Source organism: Dermacentor albipictus, chromosome 10, assembly GCF_038994185.2.
Source record: "Dermacentor albipictus isolate Rhodes 1998 colony chromosome 10, USDA_Dalb.pri_finalv2, whole genome shotgun sequence".
In the NCBI taxonomy this organism is placed as follows: Eukaryota; Metazoa; Arthropoda; class Arachnida; order Ixodida; family Ixodidae; genus Dermacentor; species Dermacentor albipictus.
Genome location: NC_091830.1, coordinates 53,995,553 through 54,018,559, shown reverse-complemented (window position 1 = coordinate 54,018,559; position 23,007 = coordinate 53,995,553). Strand labels below are relative to the sequence as shown.

The following is a 23,007-nucleotide window of genomic DNA, read 5'->3' as shown; positions in this document are numbered from 1 at the left end:
GCAGAAATTCATCACTTCCTTGCTAAATGTTGTAATGCCCCCTCCAGGGTCCTTAAAGACAATAAGTTGATCTAACCTGAACAATGCGAAAATACCTATTAAAAGACTGCATCTAACTTCGACAGCACACACATTGAATAGATATACTACTTTCTGTTGTGCAGCAACCAGTCCGTAACTCTCACATTGTAAGGAGTACTTTCGTAGAATTGCTGCAAACGTGTCAGTTAATGCTAAGAAAATGTGCCAGTTAATATGTTTAACTGGCACATTTAAAATTCCATAATACATTCTTATTTGAGCTGGTAGCGACATTCTAAAACACTAAAAATGTACCTAATTTGATCGCAAGTGATTCATTACATCCAATTTCTTACGCACAACTTGGTAGTAGGCAACTAAATGGCGCCCCAACAGAAGATAAATCATGCAGTCACGCTAGACATGGCTTTCCCTTCCCCTTTTCAGGCGATGTGTGTTACGAGCGTCCGAGCCCACCGTCGTGTCCTGGAAAGGAGAGGACCGTATACACATACAACGCCTTGAAAGGGACCTGCGAGAAGTCGAAAGGCTGCAACAACCAAGGGAACAACTTCCCCACTGTACAGGAGTGCAGAAAAGTTTGCGAACGACGTGAGTGCACAGTGATGTCCCACTATATACGATTCGAATCGGGCTAGTGTAATAACCACGGTCAGACGAACCAACTTAGCGACACCTTGAACGATTGCGCATCACCGCAGGGAGTGTCGATTTGGTGGCGCGTTGCTAGATGCATAAGAAAAGCCATTCGCAAATCATGGAAGAGTAGATACCGTAATTGGGGCGAGTAAGGTTATACAGTTCTTCGATAGTTTCGAAATAAACAAAAAAGTACGCAGATACCGCGCACCGTTCGAATCGGTGTAAGCGGAGCCCTGGCATAAACCATGCATATCAGTAAGAAACACACGACAGTATTGTCAGAGAATATGATCAAATATCACGATCGATTACAACACTGCGCTGTATTAGACAACAAAGCTAGGCGATGAGTGTTTACTTCTAGGGTCCTTCAAGATATTGACGGACATGGTTAATGCTAGGAGTGCAGAAGCGATGCGCTTAATAAAACAGACAGCTTTTGTTTACAGATCACTAATAGCCCTTTCTATAGGTGGAGGTACTTTTGAACGTTCCAAGTACCAAAAAATTGGCTTTAGAATGAATGCCGAGCAAGGAGGTCATAAAAAACTTCGATTCCATAACCTGTACAGAGTACTGTTTTATTGGTAAGGCTGCACTCTGGTGGCTACAAACTCACACACACGGATTGCTGCTTGAACACTGCAACTGCGACTGTAATCACGCTCTCCGGTGAGTGCGTTCTATAGATAGTGTTACTGTACCTTTCCGAGTGACACTCCTTGTATAACGCTGACGATGAAGTCCACTTGCTCGACGTGACGGTAAATTGTCTCCTTGGGTGGATGACTGAAATGTGCGCAAATTGCTTCAAATTTATAGCTATCACAAGGCAACGCGACGTAACGCAGACAAAAAAAAAGAAACAGAAAGAAGACCAGCCATACGCTGAACTCACAAAACAAATCGTGGTAGAAATTTTATTTTCGCAACAGTGTTGGCCTGTTTGACTAGGATAAATCTTCATTGTTCAAGCAGAAAAGAGCAAGGAGGTGGCCGGTAACTTTCATAACCTCACTCCCTGCTTAACGTGTAAATGGGAGAAACAGTTGAAAGTCCTGGGTGTCACGAAAAGAAAAATTCTCGTATCTCGGCCACGTAGATACAACTAGTTGTGGTGGTTTATTGTACTCAAAAGTACGTCGTTCTAGTGAAACTCATGATTTCTCCCGCTCTCTGTTTCGAAAGTGCTCTGAACACCGTTCGCTTTGATTTCATTGGTGATAAACAGGTTAATTTGAGTAGTGAAATGACGTGATCTTTTTTATTCCGATCTTTATGGTATTCTGCTGTATTTTGACTGCGTATTTAATGATTAGAACTGTCTAATCACCTTACTGACTGCACTTGTTTAATTATTGTATTATTAAATATCACTGTTCTTTATTACTGATTTTGCTGCTTATAAGTTGTGAATTCCACGCCACATAAATTAGCATGTGCTCCTACAGTGGGTCACTATCGCTGTGGGACTTCCTCCTGCACGATATCGCACCCGCGTTTGTACATGCGATTTTACAAGAATCTACATGCAGCTTCATATTTTAACACACCAAGCATAAAATATAAAAATATCTGGACATAATCTGTTCAATTAAATTTAGTTTAGAAGCGAGATATATTGCTACAAAACGAACTACGGTAGCGCTTCGTTAAAACGAAATTGGAACGGTATTTTCAAATGTTTCGGCAAAGACGGGACAAAGATATAGCAAGAAGCCTACACAGTGAATCGCAGTCTCCTCTTTAGACTATGCATCCACTCTTGGTGGTTGTTTTTCCGAGTAGGCCTTGTGAAGTACAAAACAGGCCAAATTAACACAATCCTACGCTGCAGTTCAACGGTTTGCCGATATCTTTTGTTAGGTTAATTTATGCCTTCCATTTGCAGGTTTGCTATAATATGGTTCAAATGCAGTACTATAATAATTCCTAACGCTGCCAAATATGCAACGACTACTTTAGAGCCGCTAACGCATACCTAGTGCATTCAGGCCAGCCGTGGAAGCACAGTGGCTACGGCACTGTGCTAGCTCGATCGTTCGATTCTTGCCGTGATGCCCACATTTCACTTGAGTACCTCCTATTTGGTGCGGATCAACGAAACCGAGGTGGGCCGTAATAATCCGGAGGCTTCAAATACGGCATGACTAATAATTGGATCGTAATTACAGCGCGTAGAAACCCAGACCGTAATTTTGTGTAATTTCGCTACTCGCAGATCGATCCCCAGAAGACTGTCGCCACTGGCCAAACCGCGGACCGTGCTACGCATTTATATTCAAGTGGTATTACGACCCTTACCACAAGGACTGCTTCCAATTTCTGTACGGTGGCTGTAACGGGGGTCCAAACCTGTTCGACTCAAGAGAACAGTGCCGAGGCGTTTGCTTACGTGAAAACCTTTGACCGCACCTCAGACGGAGCCGGTTGGTAAGACAGTTCAACACGCTGGTTTGGTAGGACGGGGCATAATAAAACGAAATTATGCTCAGGAGCAATACGACTTAGTCATTTGTTGTGTAGTGCTTCATGCCGTTAAAGATGCTTTCTCCTACAACGAGGGTTGCGGGAGACTGGAGAACGTGGCTGCGCTTACGCTGCCTGTTCGCTTGTGTTTGTTTTTTTGCGTATTCTTACCGCATCTGTTGAGCGTGATGTACAAGGGTTATTTGTCCGAGTGGTACTGCACCGTCGTTGGCTGCGCCGACAACCAGCGAAAGAGGAAGCTGCTCATACAAGAAGCTGCTCGTGCAAGAGCCCTGCGATCGGCGTTCAAGGAGACAAAAGAAGTTTGTGCCTCTGTGGAGTATGTTCGCTGCACAAGTTTCCTGCGGCGCTTGGGAAACGACACTGTGGTATAATGGCTTTAAATAAAGAAGACTTCGGGCCCTGCGAACTTCCTCGAATGGGTATTTGTTATCTGGCCGTAAGCTATGCGACAGTTTGTGTCTTGCCTTCCCAAGCTTTGCGCCTGCGATAACAGCATAAAATGTCCGTTTACGACCTTTCGGTGTCTTCATTTTTTCGTCTACTCGGCTCACTTTCCACATGGAAAGTCCGTGGATGGAAACCGGTATTCGAAACGGCGTTTCGGATACGAAACAAATGTGCACAGAAAGTGTTCCGGTGCCCATGTCGACTTCGTAACTTGCGCAGCGATTGTTCCACAGCGGCAAATCAACAATACTGCACGGAACTTGGCGGCTTTTGTGTCTTGTGTTTTACACGCAGAACACTGAGCCGCATTCGATCACTCGTGACCGCAAAAAGGACAAAGCAGCAAATGACTGACGTGCACAGGACGCGCGTGGGTCAAAGCTTCACTTATTTTTTTTCTTTCGTTGACGCCATGTATGGGTGCTTGGACTGATATAATTGTCTGATGCTCCCACTCAACCCCACGAGAAGCATTCTCAGGTGTTCCTAACAGAGCGATGTCGTACCTGGATACGCAAGTTGTTCGGTGTTCTCTATTGATTACGAGGGAGAAAATAATAAAGCGCCTGTATCTGGCGGCACACGCGATATGATATACGATGCTTCTATTTCGTGTACACTACACAGGCTCATAAATTGGTTACGTTGCTGATTGTGTCCGTTGTCAGTGTGAAATGCGGTTCGTACTTGCTCCGGGTCAATGTCATACGTCAGACTTTTCTTGCCACGGCATGCAGCGCGCAAAACACAGAGAATAACATTACTGTACTCATATCGGTCGTGGTAACCTAAGAGCACACGACGATTCGGATGCCCAAGAAGGTAAAAATGTATCAATTTAGCGTGGTAGCGAGCGGCACAAATATGATGCTCGGCTTTAAACAAATATTGCATATTGTTATGTCCACGAAAGGCGTTCATTTTCAAGCCGGATAGAGTTAGACGCGATGGCCTTGATCAGCTGAGTGCCTGTGGAGATTAAGCTCACCAGCCACACGTCGTCTTCCTCGTTCACCTCTCTTGGATGCCCCCCGTACTATATGTTGAGGCGTAAACCCACTACGCACGTAAGAGTGTAACGATATATCGTACTAGACGCCGTCCACGCTCTTTCATACAGTGCCTCAAGACAGCGCCTCCACTCCCCCCAGAAATGTGAATAACTGAGCAGGTATCGCAGAAAAAAGCTCGGCCAACTGCACGAGATGCCTTGTAACTGCACTGAAGCATACGGCGTTGCGAGGTGCTCTAGCTAAATTACCTCAGTGGTTGTGTTTTTTTCATCTGAAATGTGATCGCATTAGAGAAGATAGAATTGTAGGCATTCAGGTAAAACAAGAAAGTTCCACTTCATTCGGATGAAAGATTGGGAGGCGACATCCGCTTGCACTATTTCGGCAGTCCCTTCATCATCATCATAATTATCATAACAAAAACATTGCTGCTGCCTACAAATTCTGGTCTATGGCCACCACCTAGAAACAATGAGATGAAAAAAACTATTAGTAGCACCTAGAGCTTCTAAGTAAAGCTTTGTAGGATTGCCCTCATAGCAGTCGCTGACAGGCGTACTTTCGAAACAAGCTTCTACAGACATTAACGGGCATTGTGTCATGCACTATGCACATTCACATACATCCGAAAAGAAAAGTTCGCCTACTTGCATGGTTTCATTTCAGTTAGCACAAACGTTGCGGTTGATGTAGGGCGCTAGGGCTTAATGGACTATTTTGTTTCATGCAACGATGCTTGATGCACCTAAGTAAAAAAAGAAAAGCCAGCCAGATCATACTGTCGTCACAAGTAACAATTATTCAAGCTCAGTTAACACTGCATGTATTTTTTCCAGCGCAGAAGCGCATTCAGCGAGGTTGCTGCAGTGCGGCGGGCCACGTTTATAGGATAAGAAATTATAAATTTGTTGAAATACTCCGGTTCAGGTTGTTTAGGATAGTTGGCGTTGTGTCCTTTTCTTGTTTCGTTCGCACATCAAAAGGCCCCCACGTATACCACTTATAAAGTTAGAACTCAGGATAAGACTTCAAGCTTCTGCAACTGAATGTAGTATTGTGAAACGTATTTTTTAATCACCTTTTTTTTAATAAGTGCCTTTACTACGGCAAGTACCAAAAAAAACCACACCATCTGGCATTCAAGGAGTCAGTGCAATATTATCTATTGAAACATAAAAAAATATTAACACAGGCCTAATAGGATAATCTATCTGGGTGCTTTGGCATATCCGCCAACTCTCCCGAAGGTTCCAAGAAGTCTACTTATTTTGGCTTGTTTTACGTGTTCATGAATGTTGCATCAAGTTTTGCGAGAAAAAAACACTTCGTAATAATGGTTTAGCCTGTTAAAAGATGGCACTGTGTGAGATTGCAACTAAATTGACGCAAAAAAAGAAGTTTTCGATTGTACTTGCGGCAGTCTCTTGGAAAACGCAAGGCAACTTGTACGACATGGGCACGGACTTCGAGCTGGTTAATTCAGACCCTGTTCCTGAAGCAGTAAACCCAGCAGCACGCAGTCCCTGATGAAGTCGCTGATGTGGAAGTAGTGTTATACGTCACTCCGGTTCCCAGGGATCTCAGCTATTTTGCGCTCCATCTGAAGACAAGTTGTCAATAAACTGCGTATGTATCGAGCAGAACATGTGCGGTCGCAGAAAACTTACATGCGTGCTGTTGAAATGCCTCTCTCCTTCTTTTCTTTTTTTAGTCGTGTCTGCGTGATCTTTACTAAATAGAGTGTTCACAGGTTGGGAGATTTACATTCGCGTATTCAGCCGCTGAATAGTGGCCTGCTTACTCAAACGGTGACGTCACGTAGATCCCTCTTCTTAGTCCAACTGATCCGGAAGCAGGCTACGACAAGTCGGCACTATAGGCGACGAGGCGTCGGTGAGGAAATGTGCAACGGGTCTTTCTTTTTTCCTTTTCTTTGTTTCTTTCGTAATTGTCATAGTGCTGCTTGTGAAAGCTCAGCGTGTGCTGTGTGCAGTAGATGTTTGGGCCGCTGTGTGACTGTACTGCTCTGCGAAATGTAAGATTGTTAACTATCCACGCCATCTAAGTGTTCTTTGCCAAGGTGCTTTGCAAGCTACACCGCAAGGAGCCGCAGGCCTACGTGTTCCCTTTTCCGAAGTCAGAAAGTCACCGTCACGTACGAGCCACTAGGAACAACAAAGACCAATCAGGTAGTGACGGGCGCAGCAAAAGTAGGTGACGTTCTAACAGGGAAGCTATTATCCTCTACTTGATTGGTATTTTTAATGCCCGCGTACCTCAGAAAAAAAAATGTAGGGTGATCCCGTTAGAAAAGCAAGCAGAGAAGGGAAGCTAACAATGCGTAGAATATTTGAAATAACTGATAAAACATACAGAACAGCATACTTTTCAATAAAGAACAAGTACAAAACAAGCATGCGAGCCTCATAATGGATCATGAGGCGCTCGTGATGACAATGCGAAGCATGTAGCGTTCCCCGCATACGTTTTCCGGTAAAGATTACTCTTTCGCAAGCTACCTCGCCGCGACGGCAGCTTGCGACGTGGGTACCGACGTTCCTAGCCTTTCGTATATAAAAGAACCAGCCTAGCAACTGATTTTAATAGTGTTCCAACACAGCTATGGACAGTGGCATGCTGTCAACATTACGTTTACTTCCCCTACTCTACATTACCATTACTACTATTACTCAAAGCAATAAAGCATTGCAATCTCCCCCCCCCCCTCAGCAGTTGTAGTGGTGGTTTACAACAGCTTTCAAACATCACCTTTCGCAGAGCTGTCATAGCGAGTTATTTTCTTTTTTTCAAGCAAATCTTCGGTAAGTAAAGCACCATTTATTTAAAAAAAATACCTAAAAGATCGTGTGGCTGACAGGGAACCGCGTCATCAGCACCTTTTGTGGACAGCATTGTTGCTCACTACGTCATATTCAGTTTTGCCAATGGTGAAAGCGGGGCGGCGCACGTTAAACGTATTGGGTGGCGAGGCGTTCAAGTTTCCAGCTGAATTAAACGAACAGGAAGTAGTCACTTAGTTGTGTTGTCCTGGATTATGCAACGTTTGAAATTTCTTCTGCGATGTCAGCAGAAGAAGCAAATGGGAGCATTACAACTATAACAAAGATTGGGAACTTACATTAGGCAAATAGTGTGCTAAACAACAGTAACGACAAAATTTAACGAACAGAAAACAAAAGTGTGTCGCAGCATGCGAAACCACGGTATCCGGAGAAGTGCCTGTTTAGGACACGCAAACAACAAAAAGAAAACCCGAAAATTGGAGGCAGAAATAACAATAGAATAGGTAAAATAAAACCTAATAATACCTATCCCTAAGGCAGTGGAGCAGGTAGATATAAATAAGAAGTGAGGGTAGTCAAAGTCGCACCGGTATTGAAGCAGAAAGCCACAGCCACGGCAGCGGCGCGGAGGGCGCTAATCATATCTTACTGCAAGATATATGACCCCTACTGTCCTCGTCATCACTCCGAAATTTGTTGTAAATTGCGAATTTCAAGCAAAACACAAACAGAGCAACACTTTCCTTCTCTGTCTTACAATGTCATACAAAGTGTTTTATTTATCTTCTGGCTCCGTGGAGGGCCATCTTTTTGTCTAAAGCATTTACATAACGTGACATCCAGCATAAACAACAGCACCACAATATGGTAAAGAAACGTAACAACAAGATCCACTGGTATCCTGTTGGAACAGTGAATTTATAAAGGTCCCTCAAACCAGAGGAAAGCGAAGCGAATATGTGCTTTCCGAAAACGTACTACAGTTTTCACAGTTTTCTCTGTATACGATGTGCCTTAACCCTTTAAGGCGCCTTGTACAGAATTGTGTACATTGTACTTCTGGTGTTTTTTTCGCGTTTAGGGCGCGCAATTTTCTATTAGGTTGGTTTTAGCACATTCCCAAACTTTGAACTGACAACCATGTGCATTTTGGGCACGATCTGTCGCATTTCGGTGAAGATGTTCATATCAAAACAAGAAATGGTGGACGCCGGAGCAGCAAAGAGCGGTGAGTCAAGTTCTTATTTTTTTTAGAGCCACTTTTTTTTTATTGTGGCAAGCGAAAAAAATCAGACGCACTTGTGCATCATATGAAGTACCGAGGAGTGATAATTTTATCCTTTCTGAGGAGATGACCGAACGCTAACGCTCGCACGCGCATGTGTACACGATTGTGTACAAAGCGCCGTGGTCGCTGCAGAAATGAAGAACGCTGAGAGTTGCTTTTTCTTTCCAGGTTTTTTGGCCATTCGTCGTTCTTTCTACACTGCAAACAAGTATAAGAAAACCCAAAAGACAGCTGAAAGGCTTTTGGAGCTCATTGCTGATAAATGTTTCAGACGTTGGGGAAAGTGACGAAGAAGAAGCCACGTGCGAAGCGACCGACGCCTGCGTTGCAGCTGCGTTCACCAACCTCACAAAAGAGGAAGACGCTGCTGCAGGGGAAACGCAAGCTGAAGAAGTGGACACAGAGTGTTTTTTATGCGAAGCATATTACGAGAGCTCAACCCAGCTCCTCAGGCGCGGCGGTGTCGCCTTGAAACCACGTGACACCGTGACGTCACGACAAAGGAGAAGTGGCTTTGGCTCAACTCTTGCAAGACGGGCTGGGTGGGAATCGAACCAGGGTCTCCGGAGTGTGGGGCGGAGACGCTACCACTGAGCCACGAGTACGATGCTTCAAAGCGGTACAAAAGCGCCTCTAGTGAATGCGGTGTTGCCTTAGAAAGGAGCTGTTTCTAAGGCGTGCGTCTCTTGCTCAGGCGCACATTTCGTTGCTGCGCCGAACGCTGCTTTGCACGACGCTCACCGCGTCCAATGCGGGGCGCGTAGTCGCTGCCCCGTAGCCCATTGTCTTACACCCCTTGGCGGGTCGACGGGAACGCTGTCGCGTTCCACTCTTGAAGGCGAAGCAGTAATGCATGAGTTGGTTCTTCGTCTAGCCGAACCAAATATAGCCAAGCAACAGCAGTTCACCAGGCTAAACAGTGGTTCAACAACTAAAATAAAGGCTAGTATGCTTCGCATGCTGGGCTTAACCTTACCTAAGCCACAGCCATTTTCCTTTTGTGAACCTGGGTATCTGCAATTCTTGGCTGGACTACCACCGTGACAATCAAACGCTGCCTGGAGCTAAACTCCTATATTTGATGAATTTTCGCTTTCTTGCAAGCTGCCGAAGCATTAATTAAATCGGTACTACCCGAGAAAAAGCGTGGAAGGCCTTCTCTTGCAGAGATCCAAGCACCACAACCAAAGATATGGCAAAAAAGCAAGAATATCGCGTCCTTGCACCGACGCGCACTACGACTCCTTTGACCATTGGTCCGAATCCCACGACCAGAACGTGCGAATTAGGTGCAAGCTCGAGAAGTGCACATGAGGCACCCGGATATTCTGCATGAAATGCGCCGTGCAACTGTGCCTGACGAAAGAGAGCAATTGCTTCCTCGCCTTCCACAAGTGAATTTTGTGACCACTGAGGCGCTGTGTACACAATTGTGTACGATGTTGCAAATAATAAAGTTTCATAATAACTTTCAAGAATTCAATGGTTTTGTGTTTCTTAGGTCCCAAAAAGAATGTTTATATATAAAAAGATTTTTTTCTATGCATAATTGCAAGTGGCGCCTGAAAGGGTTAACCTGAGGTCCGCAGGTGCACAACGTTTCTTTTTCTCCGGCAATACGTGGGAGCAGAGCAACGTGCACGTGAAATTGCAAGCCACAAGCCAATGTGAGAGAAACGTCCTCCCGGACAATGCATTTTACATTAAACAAGACAGCACAATAACCACCGAAATTGTGTTTTTTTGGTACGGCTTCCTTCAGTATGTGCACACGTAGAATGGTCGCAACGTTCGCTAGCGCGCCGATTCGGATGCAAATACGAGCATAATCAATACACGCGCGGTATGCGATTTGTCATTACTGTCTTCGAAAAGCGGCAGCTCAACTTGAGTGGCAAGGCAAACACACTACACCCCTGAAGCACGGTTAAGTATAAACAGAAATGAGGCCGTCATTTCGAGTGCTGGAAATTCTCTGTATTCATCTGTTTTTGCCTAAACATGGAACGAGTAAGTTGCCGAATGCATGCTTGCACGCTACTATATAAATAGAGAAGGCAAAGCTTTAGCCTGTGGGATGTACGACTTGGTGTTGGTTGCAGCACAGCGTACGAGAAAATATTTCTGGCTCACCTTTCAATGAAATTTTACTGCGCCATTAGGCATAGGCCAAGTGAGGAATGTGCGGTGATTGTTCGCCTAAATATTATAGCTTGTCATTATTTCAAACCATCTTTTAGCGATCTGAAATGCAACACAGGTGCTCTTAGATGTACCTAATTTTCTTTTCGTTGCGTGAATAATGGGCACATTCTCCAGAAGCGCTTGCACGTGTAATGCGGTGGGATTCATGTAAATATCAGAAAAATAATGCTAAGGAGACTGAAGCTTTCTGTAAGGAAGTATTGGTGTACATTCATTGCATACATTTTTAACACAAACTTAAAGGCTTGCCTTTCTGGCTATGAGACTACAGTACTAATTTTCGAATAATTTACAAAGGCAAGTAAATTTTTCATGTATGCCTCGAATATGCTTGTCCAATATCAAGAAAGGGGCTGACAGCTGTAATGGCACTCTGTGGTATAAAGTTTGTAAACAGGAATAAGGTGCCTCAGAAAGAGGACCTATCTTTTGACAAAGATAGGTCCTCGTATCAAAACCTTGGCCAGCTTTTCCGAGGCACCTTATCCCTGTCTACAAACTTAATACCATCGAATATGCTTGGTGCTTGTTGTGCCTAACATTTATGTCCTTTACGCACACGTCGAATGTGTGCTCCAGCAACCAAGTACGACAGAAACGAGGCTTGCCTTAAGCCGCCTACGAAGAACTGCAGTATCGTCGAGTACAAATGGAGTTTCATTGAAGAATTGAATGGCTGCTACCAAAATTATGTGTGCTCAGACAGCATAAACAACTTCGACGATAAGTTCAAGTGTGCAAGGGCGTGTCCACCACGTAAGTAGTTGTTCTCCGAATATTTTTTTTTGTAAACAGTTGCGTCATTATAATATCATTCCAAATTTTCACATGATAATCAGAACTCTTGCTAAACGTCGGCCAGACAACGCTAATTACCAACTCATTTGTTAAATATGCTTGCTCAAGCAACTGCTGTAAGTTCAGTAGTTTATTCGGCATGTTCCTGCTTTTAACTGTTTATAAGCGGGTCTTCCATTTTGATGCATTACTTTTGCGTACGAAAATATAACAAATTGAGGCGAAAAGAACAAGTGCTATTGCCTTTTTTTTAACTGATTGATTTAGACCCCGGATAACAAACAGATATCCATGTGCTACTGGCTGGGTGCAAGATGGCGAATTTTTATCAACATTACATTTACACATTCGTTCGATAGTGATGTTATTTAAAAAATATTTGACGTCGCAGTTTACTTGGTCTTCATATAACCGAAATACCCACAATGATAACATGCACATAATTACTAAAGATATATATATTTAAATCCTGTTGTCACAGTAAGGACTGACGTCATGAAAAATATTAAACTTTATGTTTGCATGTGTGCTCACTCCATTATAGTCAGCTGTCCTGGCACATCCTTAATATCAGCACATCATATACATCAAGCAAGACCTACTTACCTTATATACGACGATATGGATCGAAAATTTCCAAAAAATGTTTAGGTGTTCGTTATGGTGCCTCTATCATGTAATTATTAGACGCTTTGACATTTTTTTACGTTCTGGTAAGATTCCAGATATTTCCTGGATGTTTACCGCTCAGTTCCCGCTCCCAAAAAAACTTTGGTTCTGGCTGAGCAAATAAGTAGGCAATGGCAAGATTTCACTGAGTAAACAGCAAGCAGTCTTTAGTAAACTAATCAAGCCAAAATGAACGGCACGTATCAGAAATAAAGAACAGAAGGCAATGAATGCTGATAAGCGTCTTATTTCTAACACACACACACACACACACACACACACACACACACACACACACACACGCACGCACGAACGCACGCACACACACACACACAAACACGCACACACACACACACACACACCAACCAACAAACAAACAAACACACAAACACATAAACACACACACACACACATATATATATATATATATATATATATATATATAATTCGCAGCTCAGCTTAAGAACAGGGGTTCGATGCCACCGTGATCACGCCCTTCTTCACAGCATTGTGGGCAGAATCCCCCCCCCCCACTTTTGTGTGTTTGTAGCTGCAAACGTGCGCGAGCACTTCATAGTGATCAAGAACTCCACCATTTGACACGCCGTGGTACCTTTGACCCACGTAGTGTTGCGATGCAACGTGCGAGGCCGTGTAATGAAATCCCGGCCACGACGGCCGCATTTCGATGGGACTGAAATGTATAAACACCGGTATACTTAGATTTAGGTGCACGTTAAATTACACCAGGTGGTCAAAACATGCCGGAGTCCCCTACTTCGGCGTGGCTCGTAATCACATCGCGCGTTCGGCATGTGAAACCTCATAATTCGATGCTTGTAAGAGAATAAATACAAATTTCACATTTCAAGGAGAGTGTGCATGGTCGCCCGTAATGCATGTGGGCTCGGCTGTTGAGACGTCACAATCGGAGTATGCTTCGGTATACGCACTTCCGTATTCACAAACCAAACGTATGCATAAGTAGTGATTAACCCACAAGATTCTTCAAGAACCACGTTTGTGCTTAAGTTATACTTTCCCGCACTTAAGTATCGATAAGTTGAGTACCACCCGAAGAGTTAGCCCTCGCAGCTGCATTACCCGTAACATCGTCCGTAGCAAGCAAAATTAGCGACTACGACGACATTCTTGCTTAGTTCACATAGTCTTTTGCCCGTGCAAACTAAATCGACGAGGACAACGCGTTCAGATATGCGGGACCCTCGCAGAGAGTTTCGATGGATCGGTAGAACTCAACGGAGTTCAAATAACGATATGGCATTCACCGCAAGCTATAGCGTTCATCGAAGTGTGCCGTGTGACGGCTGCTCGAAGTGATCCCCCTGCCTCTCGACAACGATGAACGGGTGGCCTTCCCGTACCGACATTGCTTCAGTTGCTTGTGGCCCACATGCTCATCTGACGAGAAGATTTCCCGCGTGCTTCCGAGCTCTCCCTTCTCCCCCTTTTGTTTTTTCAGTACAACCAGCATTTTGATAGTTATTGCCAAGTCTATCGCTGTACGTTGGTTTGGCTGTTGAACTCGGTCACCAGTTCAACACACTTCTTTCACAGCGAAGCTGTTAGCCTCTGGTTGTTCGGGATTTTTCTTAGGTTCGTGCTCGATGAATGGATGGATGGATGTTATGAGCGTCCCCTTTGGAACGGGGTGGTGGGTTCCGCCACCAAGCTCTTGCTATTATACTGTATAATGTCCTACCTTGGTTAAAAGAAAAAAGAAACACCCTATGAACTCACGCAACCAAATTTTCTGATCCCCTATTCCGAACTTTGCTTTTGTACGCCTTCTTTTTCTGTCGTTTCCCTACTTTTTCTCCACCAATCTTCCAATCGCCTCTTACGAATATCTATTGCGCACATGTTTACTTTTCCAGTGCTCTAGCTGAACCCAAGGGCTTCAATGAGGCCAGTAGTGCCTAAATCGCCGCTGGGCAGACATCTTCAGGTCCTAATAAAACATGCTCCTTCGTTGCCCAGCTTTACCATACGCATCAAGCACATGCTTCTTCTGTCTCCTTATATCTCGTTTTATAGGTGCGTGTTCTAAGGCATCCCGATCTCGCTTCGAAAAGTAATGAGATTCCCTTTGAGTTATCATAAATTGTTTCTTTCCTGATTTTATTTGTTCCTCTTAAGTAGTTACTCATGGTAGGTTTTGTTTCCATTGCCGCCACCCATGAGATTATTTCAGCCTTTCTGACTTTCCGCTTGACTCTCAGTGCTGCTTTGTTGCCCAACCTGCAGGCCGCATACTTGCTGGTAAGCTTCCTTGTTCTTTTCCTCCACTGTGAATCAATGTTTTTCCAGTACAGACACCTCAACACTCTCCCGGCCCATATACGTTCTTCCACATTCTTCAGTCGCTCTTCCTAATAAATTTTACTGCGAGCTTCCCTCACTTCAAAACTAGTCCAGCCCATATAACCCTGCACAGCTTCCACAGTAGTATTCCCGTAAGCGCCCAATGCGAGGCGCCCCATTGACCTTTGGTTCCCATCGAGTCCTGATTGTACCCCTGATTTAAAGCAAACAAGTGTATTTCCAAATGTAAGTCCTGGAACCACCTCGTACCTCGTACCTATTGTTTCCCGATAGTGTTCTGTGTTTAATTATGGCTGCCATTTCCCTCCCCCTTCACTATCATAATTTTCTCCTATGTCTCCATATATCTTTTGCCTTCGTTTATCCATATACCAAGGTATTTACATTCCCTTAACCGAAGTATTTCCTGGCCCTGTAATGCCACTTTCTGTTCACTGTTTTCATTGAATGCCATAACACCTGATTTTCTAACGCTAAATTTCAGACCTAAATTGTTGCCTTCCTCTCCACAGATATTAGCCAGACGTTCCAAATCACTTTGCTTGTTAGCTAGCAACACAATATCGTCCGTATCAAATAAACCTGGAAGCTGCTGCTCTACTACGGTACCCGCCTGTTTGCATGAGAGATTAAACCGGAGAATGCTTCCTCTAAGGGCCCCCTCCATCTTCACCATGTACATCACAAACAGCAATGGGGATTTAGGGCAACCCTGCCTCAGTCCCTTGTTGAGATTTTCTCCTCGCTCCTCATTCCTTAACAAAAAGCAGTATCGCCGCCTAGCGATCGTGGCCATTCAGACCACAAGCGGCAGCTTGAAACGGGATTTGTATTTCAGATTAGCGTAAAGAATTATATTTTCCCGTTTGTTATAATTACAATCCGAAGCTATCACGTCTGCGGCTTGTGTGTGAGTCGTTGTTAACGATTTTTCTGGTGCAATTCACTTTGAAACGTTCAGTTAGCTAAATGAGGCACTTGCGCTAAGTGGAGGATTCAGAAGGATAAGGATGGACGCTGCACTTCAGCGAAGGTGTGTACTGAAAGTGACAGCTGGAAAAGCTGTATGGACTGACGCCACAAAATAGAGCACACCTGCACTAGGCGGTGTATAGGTTGACGTCAGTCAGCGCAGCCCAATAGCAGATGGCGGGGCTTTCAACTTTTCTAGCGTCTACTGTCATCTGTCATCAACAGCTTTGCTGTACATCCGCTTTCACAGGGTGAAATGGCGGTGGACTTTCTTTTTCTTTCTGGCTATTGGGACGCCGTCATTTTTGTTTCCCGGGACGTCCTAGTATATCTGCACTAGGTCAATTAGCAGAGAGCTGTCGTCTTCAGAAAAGATGACACTTTTTTATCCTCCGAGTTTATCCTCCCTACACGCAGGACACTAAAAAAACGCGGAATGAACAAGATGCCACCCAAAAGAGAAAAAACAGACAAACAAATAAACAGGAAGCGCCATACCTGAGGCCGTAAAAAACGAGTGACAAAGGCAAAAACATGAACGAAAACGCAGGCACGAGCACAAGGCACCAAAAATAGGAAATAAGGGAAACGAAATTGATAAAAATAAGGAACCAAAGCACGTGAAATGCCACGCGAGGCTCTCACGAACATAATGAATAGAACATGCTGTAGGCACAGGGCACAACTAAAACAGAAAACATTCCAGCTACACTTAAGAGTGCTTACGTGCGGGAGTGGGAAAGCATCAGCGTCGCTTGGGTGTAATGTTTATTTTTCTGCGTGTATCTTTGTCCGGGGAAGTTCTCGCCTGCGTTTTAATTGCGCCTCGGTAAGGCCAAATGAAAACGCCCCTCCACCACAGATGTCCTAAAGCGAAGCGTCCTTCCAGTAAACAGGCACGACGAAAATAGGCTCAGAGCAAAGTGTTTGTAGAATTCGATATAGGTATGCTTAACTAGATGTTCCCTTATTTTTTAGAAAATCTGGAGAACACCTTAATGGTCTGTTTGTGTCTGAGGTAGCGTTATTGCGAGAAACAATTTGTAAAATTGTTTCAGCTATCACTGAAAGCCAAGACAGTGGGACAGCGCACGAACCCTGAATTCACAGAGCACTATTTCGTTATTGTATATTCAGTATAGATAGAAAATATTTCAAACATGCACTCAGCAGATTTAACGAAATCACCCTGTCCCACTAATACGTACTGTGCTCACGAAATGAAACGTGTCAATTTAGGGCTAATGCGCATACTTTCGCTTCCACGTGCTGCTGTTCGTGTCACATCGCCGTAATTTTGGGGCGTACACTTAGATCGAAGTTCGCGTCAGTTTATTGACCAAAGTCCCTGCGACATGACATGGTACTCTCGAGTACTTTGCACAGATTCAAGGTTCTACTAAATGCCCCCTGTCACGTTTCATTTCGAGAGCACTGTACAGTACTGTATCACTTACACTTATAGGCCAGGTATGGCGGACTTTTCTGTAGCCTTTTCGTAAAAATACGTCACCGAAAGGGCTCACACATCACACACAGCAATCATGTGTCCAAACAAGTCCACAGCATGACGCGTTTGTTTGCAAAGAGGAATCAGCGCAGAATAATTATTTTTTTAATCACCTATATCAATATAGCTCCATGTAGTCGTAGATGCACCACTCGGCACTTTGAAGAATTAACATGCAGCTACCATCCACAATATCGTAATTGCCAAAGGACATGCAACACGTGTTTGCCATGCTGTCACACCTTAAATGCAAGTATACAATTAGGAATATCTTAATTAGGAACAATACGGAGTTTTTCCTGTAACTTAGTACCAGTGGTCTATTTCTCATAATCTATCGCCAAATATCGTTTGTCACAAGACGCGAACTGGAAGTTGAGCTACATAAGTGTTTGGTAAGGCTGACCTAAATGCTGAATTCTCGTCACGGTAAGCTCTGCATAAGGTGAGGTACATTTGAAAAGGATGGGGAGGTTACATGACGGATCGCAGTTTTTCTCTGATTTTGGAGCCCGATGTAACACTTGGTACAAAAAGTTTCGCCATAAAATCAACTACGTATTTGTGTCTTGCGACTTGTAGTGGTGCCAGCCACACAGGAAGATTTACATTGGCATTCTGCTTGCAGTTTGGCGGCCTTTGCCTCCAAGAAAACGGAAGACGTGCAGTGACTGGCTCCAGGGGTCTCCGTGTTACCAATTCTGGTGGAGATATTATCCCGACGTCCATGGATTTCTCCGTTTGTACATGCTTTATACTGGGTGCGGAGAATGGAGGAATAAGCTGTATGTCTACGATACATGGAAGCAGACTTGTCAAGGTATGTATTGTACCTCCGAGTGTCAAGTTGAAGCGTGACCTTTCTGAATAAGGAAATATTGAGCTCAGTTTAAGAAACATAGATTGGCCGGAATCACAGGGCTACAAATATTAAAAGTTGATCATTCTTACATCAATGGCTCAGATGCTTTGCTCTGCTGTCCACAAGCTCGGCACAAATGGTACGATGCAGTTCCTTGCCGATGAAGGGCAACATGCTACAATAACGCGCCAAATATGTAATCTGGGCAACATGGACATTATCTGGCAGCTTAAAGGGCTGTTAAAGATTGGTGTACCATACGACCTTCTGGCGAACATGTCCATTCAGGTGGAGCAGGTAAATAAAACAGACATGATGTTATACCGCACCAAACCGTTATTGCACATCGCCTTGCCTATGAGCCATCTTTCTTACAAGACATCTTGCTTTCAGTATGCAAAAAACCTGATGTGCCGTGTAAATTAGAACATGTGCTTAACAAGTGTATCTAACATATCTGTGTTCAAGTTATTTTTCTTTTAAACACCATACATCAAGTGAACTAGCTAGGTCCCGAAGGAAGTACAGGAAAAATATTGGCTATTTCGCGCAACTTCTACAACATTCACATCTATAGTGACGCGAGTTTTTACGTTTGCCAAAAACAGCCATGCCATTATCCTATATAGTGGCAGTGCTGATTCGCACTGCTTGGTGATTTACCGCCATGAAATTTAAAAAGAAAGGGATGAAAAAGTGATCAGTGACTATGACGGAATTCCTTGTGCCTTCTGGGCTATAGAATAACACCTTGCTTCTCAGTGAACTCTGCGTCGAATGAAATAAGCAACGTACTGAGAAATCATAAAAAGAACAGCTTAGTGTTCACGTTGTTTTGTTAAAATCAAACTTGTTAACTGAAAGAAAGCTCAAGACGTAATCATGCTAAATCTTATCACCATTATTTCATCACCAAATTCCATAAATCAGTGAAACCAGCTAGAAGTTGTATAGCGAACTTTACAGCAGCCACGTAACCTTGCTCGCAAGCAGTGACGAACAGGATACAGAACATTCATGCATAAACAGCGATGACGTTATACAATGGCTTTGCAATACACGTTACGGGAACACAAGTGAAGAAACATGAAATAACAGTTGATTTGGCCATTAGTTCAGAGGTTAAATGTACTCGCAGTGCTTGAGACCATCGTTGCCTAATACCAAAAAACGGCAATTGTACTAGAAAGTTTCAAGAATACCAACATTCTACTAATCAATTAATTAAAGGGTAGGCGTAGAAAAATTCAAGAAATTGAGACCCATTAGCCTGCTTTCAGTTTTGTACAAAATATTCCCAAAGATTATTTTCAGTAGAATCTTGGCAACACTTGAAACCCTGAGTACATTCTCAGACGAGAAAAAAATATTCTGCAATGCATCGCATTGATGCCATCTATCAAGGGCTTCAGAAATATCCGTAATAAACCTAGCCTCTCTGTAGTTTTCATAGGTCACAAAAAGGTGTTTTATTTGGTCAAGATCACGCAGTCATTAAGGCATAGCGTATTCAAGGGGTACAGGGAGTATCTTAGCCAATTTGTATAAAGACTCCATAGCTACCCTAATTTTCTACAAGAAAAGCTTAAAATAGAAGATTAGTCATGAAGAAATAATAATCCCAATGCTTATAACTGCATGCTACGAAATATTCTAGTGCTTAGACATATGAGTACTATTCTAGACTAGAAAAGATTTCGAGTGAGGATCACAGGAACATACCTCAGCAGCCTACGACTGTTCCATAATGCCGAAATGCAGATCCGACCATGTGCAATGAATCTTGTGAACGCTAAAAATCCTCGGTAGGTGAAATTATACCTCAGTCCCACACTACGTCATGGCTAAGAATCATATCGTGCTTTCGAAAAGAAAGACCACAGAATTTACATTTTTGAATAGCGCATCACTGCATTTCGTGTGTGTGGCAGCAACAGCAAAAACGTTTTCAGGATGACGCGCTCTTACGTAGCCAATAAACATACATTTCTGTTTCCTTATTAAATTTCGTAGGTCTAGTAGTCAAATACTGAAGCGTCTAAGATTGTTTGAAGCCATCAAGCACTCAACTCCGACTGTGTAAAGCGCATCTTTCAACCTAACAGCTAAAAGCATAATCTTTTATCTGAGACCTACATATTAAAAATATATTGTAAAGTGCTTATAGCTTTACAAATATTTGAAACTTGCCTTCTTCAGCACGTCGTTCTACAAAAAAAAATTGTTGACGTAAATTTATTGTGCTCATATTCTAGCTTCTCTTTTTACCTTTTTAACATGTTTTTTTTATCTTCCCTCTACTGCTGTGCTGTTGTAGGCAGAGAACTGTTTACAACAGCCCTAATAAATATTCATTACATGCTCATAATGTTGTGACCAAAATACAGGCAATACGCATGCTTGCGCCAGTGTGCGGATTGACAAAAAGAAAAAGGCCCTATCGTGCGCCAACAAAAGGTTTCAGCATCTTGCGCGATATGATTTCTGCTTTTAAGAACTCACGATCGAAATTGCGTAAGTTTCACACGATAAAATGGGCTACACGAATTCATCACGTCAAAGAAGTCACGATTGACGAACAGCCAATTGTGCCTATTTAAGCTTATGTCTTGCCTGAAATTAATTTTTTGATGTATGTTCTTTCACGGAGTTCCTATATTAACAAAATTTTCTCTTATAAATGAGTGCATCAACCTACGCAGTCAAACAATGGGAAAAGCTAGTATGCGAATTTTCCCGTTTCTATGCTGAAAGGGTTTTGTTAATAAAACCCTTTAAATATTCTAATTTTCCAGAAATACGGAGTTGTTCCAGCTGCTCTCGTCAATGAGAATATACAGCATTTCTGTCGTCGAGTATATGCAGTATTTTCACATGGTAATCTGAAGTGTATGCTTCATATCTTTAATCAGTTCACCACGGTTAAGCCAATGAGCTCGCGAGGCTTCGCTATGCTTTGAAATCATTGCTTGTGATGTGTAACTTTCATTTCGAGTGGACTGACATCTCGCAATAAAGCACGGTTCATCCTGTGTCCGCGCTGTCAATTCCTTGTGGCACCTTATAAAACAACCATTTACAATACCTCAACATAAAATGAAGCCGAGAACCTTAGCATCAGAGGTTTGCCTTATTCAGGCCTATGCTATATACAAGAAGGCGCAAGTTGGGTGCTCCGTGTGACGACGCAATCTAAGCTGCCATGACGTCAGCTACTGATGTATAAAAGTGCTGCCTTATCTGAGCATGATAAACTCAGTTTTCTAATTGCAACTGCCCGCACAGACTCATTTCGGTGTTCTCTATCCTCTATCCTGTACTAAGCTTGCCGGACCTAGTGCCTGTCTTCTATTATTCTATAGGCAAACTAACTGCCCAAAGAACGATGACAGAACTCATTTTATTGACAATGTTCATTCAAATTGAGCGATGCCTGCTGAAGGCTCGTTTCTCTTTCGATGGAACGCAAAAGGGATTAAGCTGGGCTGAACCGACCTTTATTAGTTTTTACTTGCGAACCAGTTGATGAGAGTAGCTTGTTCGGCTATTTGGTACTTGTTTATGCTAGGAGAATGCCAGCAAACAGAAAAAAAGAGCAAAAGAAAGTGATTATGGCGTATAGGAAAGGTTATGCCTTCCGCATGTTCAGTACGGGCGGGGGGGACGTCGTTTTCATCAATAAACTTCAGTTGTTAGTCCAGCCACCCCCCTATCGCTTTGCATATGTCTGCCTCTCGATTTTTTTCTCTTTTTGTACTTTGCTGGCATTCTCCTAACAGAACCTGTTCCACAACTATTCAACGCTGCAAACTCGGCCGCTCGCATTCCTGAAGCTGAGCGTTGACTACCGAGTCGGACCAAAAAGCTAGTACATTCGCCGAAGCGACTTGGCAGCATGGCGCCGGTCACCAAGCAAACCAGCTGGATGGTCGCCGACTCGCAAGTGTTGCGCCTTTCGTTGCAGCAAACTGAGCTCCCGAAATGAACATGCAACATATTCTGTGAAAACACGTTTCACTTTCGTGTTCTATGATTCTTACGAAAGAGGAATCAACCCCGTCTTTTTGCAGGCTTCTTTACCAGAAGCGAGAAATGGCTTGTGGACCTGGTAACACGACCAAGTGAACATATCTTAATTTACCAGAGAATCAATCGCTAAGTCCTAGTTCTACAGCACTGTTCTAGTTCCTAGTTCTAGTTCTACAAGTCCTAGTTCTACAGCACATCTAATGAATGAAATAGTGGGAAATGTATCGAAACTTTTCAATACATCTGTCATGACGACTTATAGTCTAGCCTAGAAGACGCAACAGAAGGTGTCCTTCAGGCCTCCGCACATTCTCTCTAGAATACTTCCATACGCATCTGTATCGATGCATATGTAATACTTTTACATCGGTATCGATAAACTTTCAGTCATTCGTTGTCGTGCAAACGGAAGATATAGACGCAGAAAGTGCAGTTATCACTTTTAACTGGTGAGGTGTACAAAAGAGAAAACGCAGCGCTGTACGAATAAGCTGGCCTCACAACAATGCATGATTTCTTAACGATTCCCTTGATGCCCGAAATGATTTGTCTCTCGCGTGGAGGGCATTTCGGGGTTTTCGAACGACACCACCCTCGTATTTGTTAGCATATTGACGTTGCAGGTTTGTTGTCTTGTAAGACTGCCGGTGAATCAAGTTTTACAGAGTGAGGACAGCTCATCACTTCATTTTCATTATATCCCACCTTGAAGCAACCTTTTTTGATGGATGAATAAGAAGCGGCACTTGTTTTGTGCAGCCATTTCTTGGTGGCCGGACTTGATGACATTACTTGCCACTCTCTCTGTAACCTGGGAAAACAAGTTTGTTAGGTGTTTCTGTTCTTTTATAGCGGCTGCTGGTAGACTGGCACGGGAATTGAAGTCG

General features: G+C 43.4%; 3 protein-coding genes across 5 annotated transcripts in view; 2 read left to right on the top strand and 1 right to left on the bottom strand.

The window, feature by feature from the left end:
* Positions 1-3,181, top strand: part of LOC135907624 (papilin-like) — a 41,840-nt gene extending 38,659 nt beyond the window's left edge. Inside the window, exons 7-8 of the mRNA XM_065439314.1 lie at positions 469-633; positions 2,906-3,181. Coding sequence (XP_065295386.1) covers positions 469-633; positions 2,906-3,093 — 353 coding nt within the window. The 3' untranslated portion in view covers positions 3,094-3,181. The remainder of the gene's footprint in view (positions 1-468; positions 634-2,905) is intronic.
* Positions 1-23,007, bottom strand: part of LOC135907626 (uncharacterized) — a 92,248-nt gene that overhangs the window by 68,128 nt on the left and 1,113 nt on the right. Inside the window, exons 2-3 of one of the 3 annotated variants that reach the window (XM_070526710.1) lie at positions 22,826-22,931; positions 1,389-1,473 (exon numbers count right to left, since the gene is read on the bottom strand). In XM_070526710.1, coding sequence (XP_070382811.1) covers positions 1,389-1,473; positions 22,826-22,909 — 169 coding nt within the window. In that variant the 5' untranslated portion in view covers positions 22,910-22,931. The remainder of the gene's footprint in view (positions 1-1,388; positions 1,474-22,825; positions 22,932-23,007) is intronic. The other 2 variants (XM_070526709.1, XR_010566076.2) reach the window with 2 other exon arrangements.
* The window catches only part of LOC135907625 (actinia tenebrosa protease inhibitors-like), a 41,754-nt gene continuing 29,250 nt past the window's right edge, over positions 10,504-23,007 (top strand). The window contains exons 1-3 of the mRNA XM_065439315.1: positions 10,504-10,739; positions 11,514-11,690; positions 17,858-18,049. Of these exons, the coding sequence (XP_065295387.1) occupies positions 10,673-10,739; positions 11,514-11,690; positions 17,858-18,049 (436 nt within the window). The 5' untranslated portion in view covers positions 10,504-10,672. The remainder of the gene's footprint in view (positions 10,740-11,513; positions 11,691-17,857; positions 18,050-23,007) is intronic.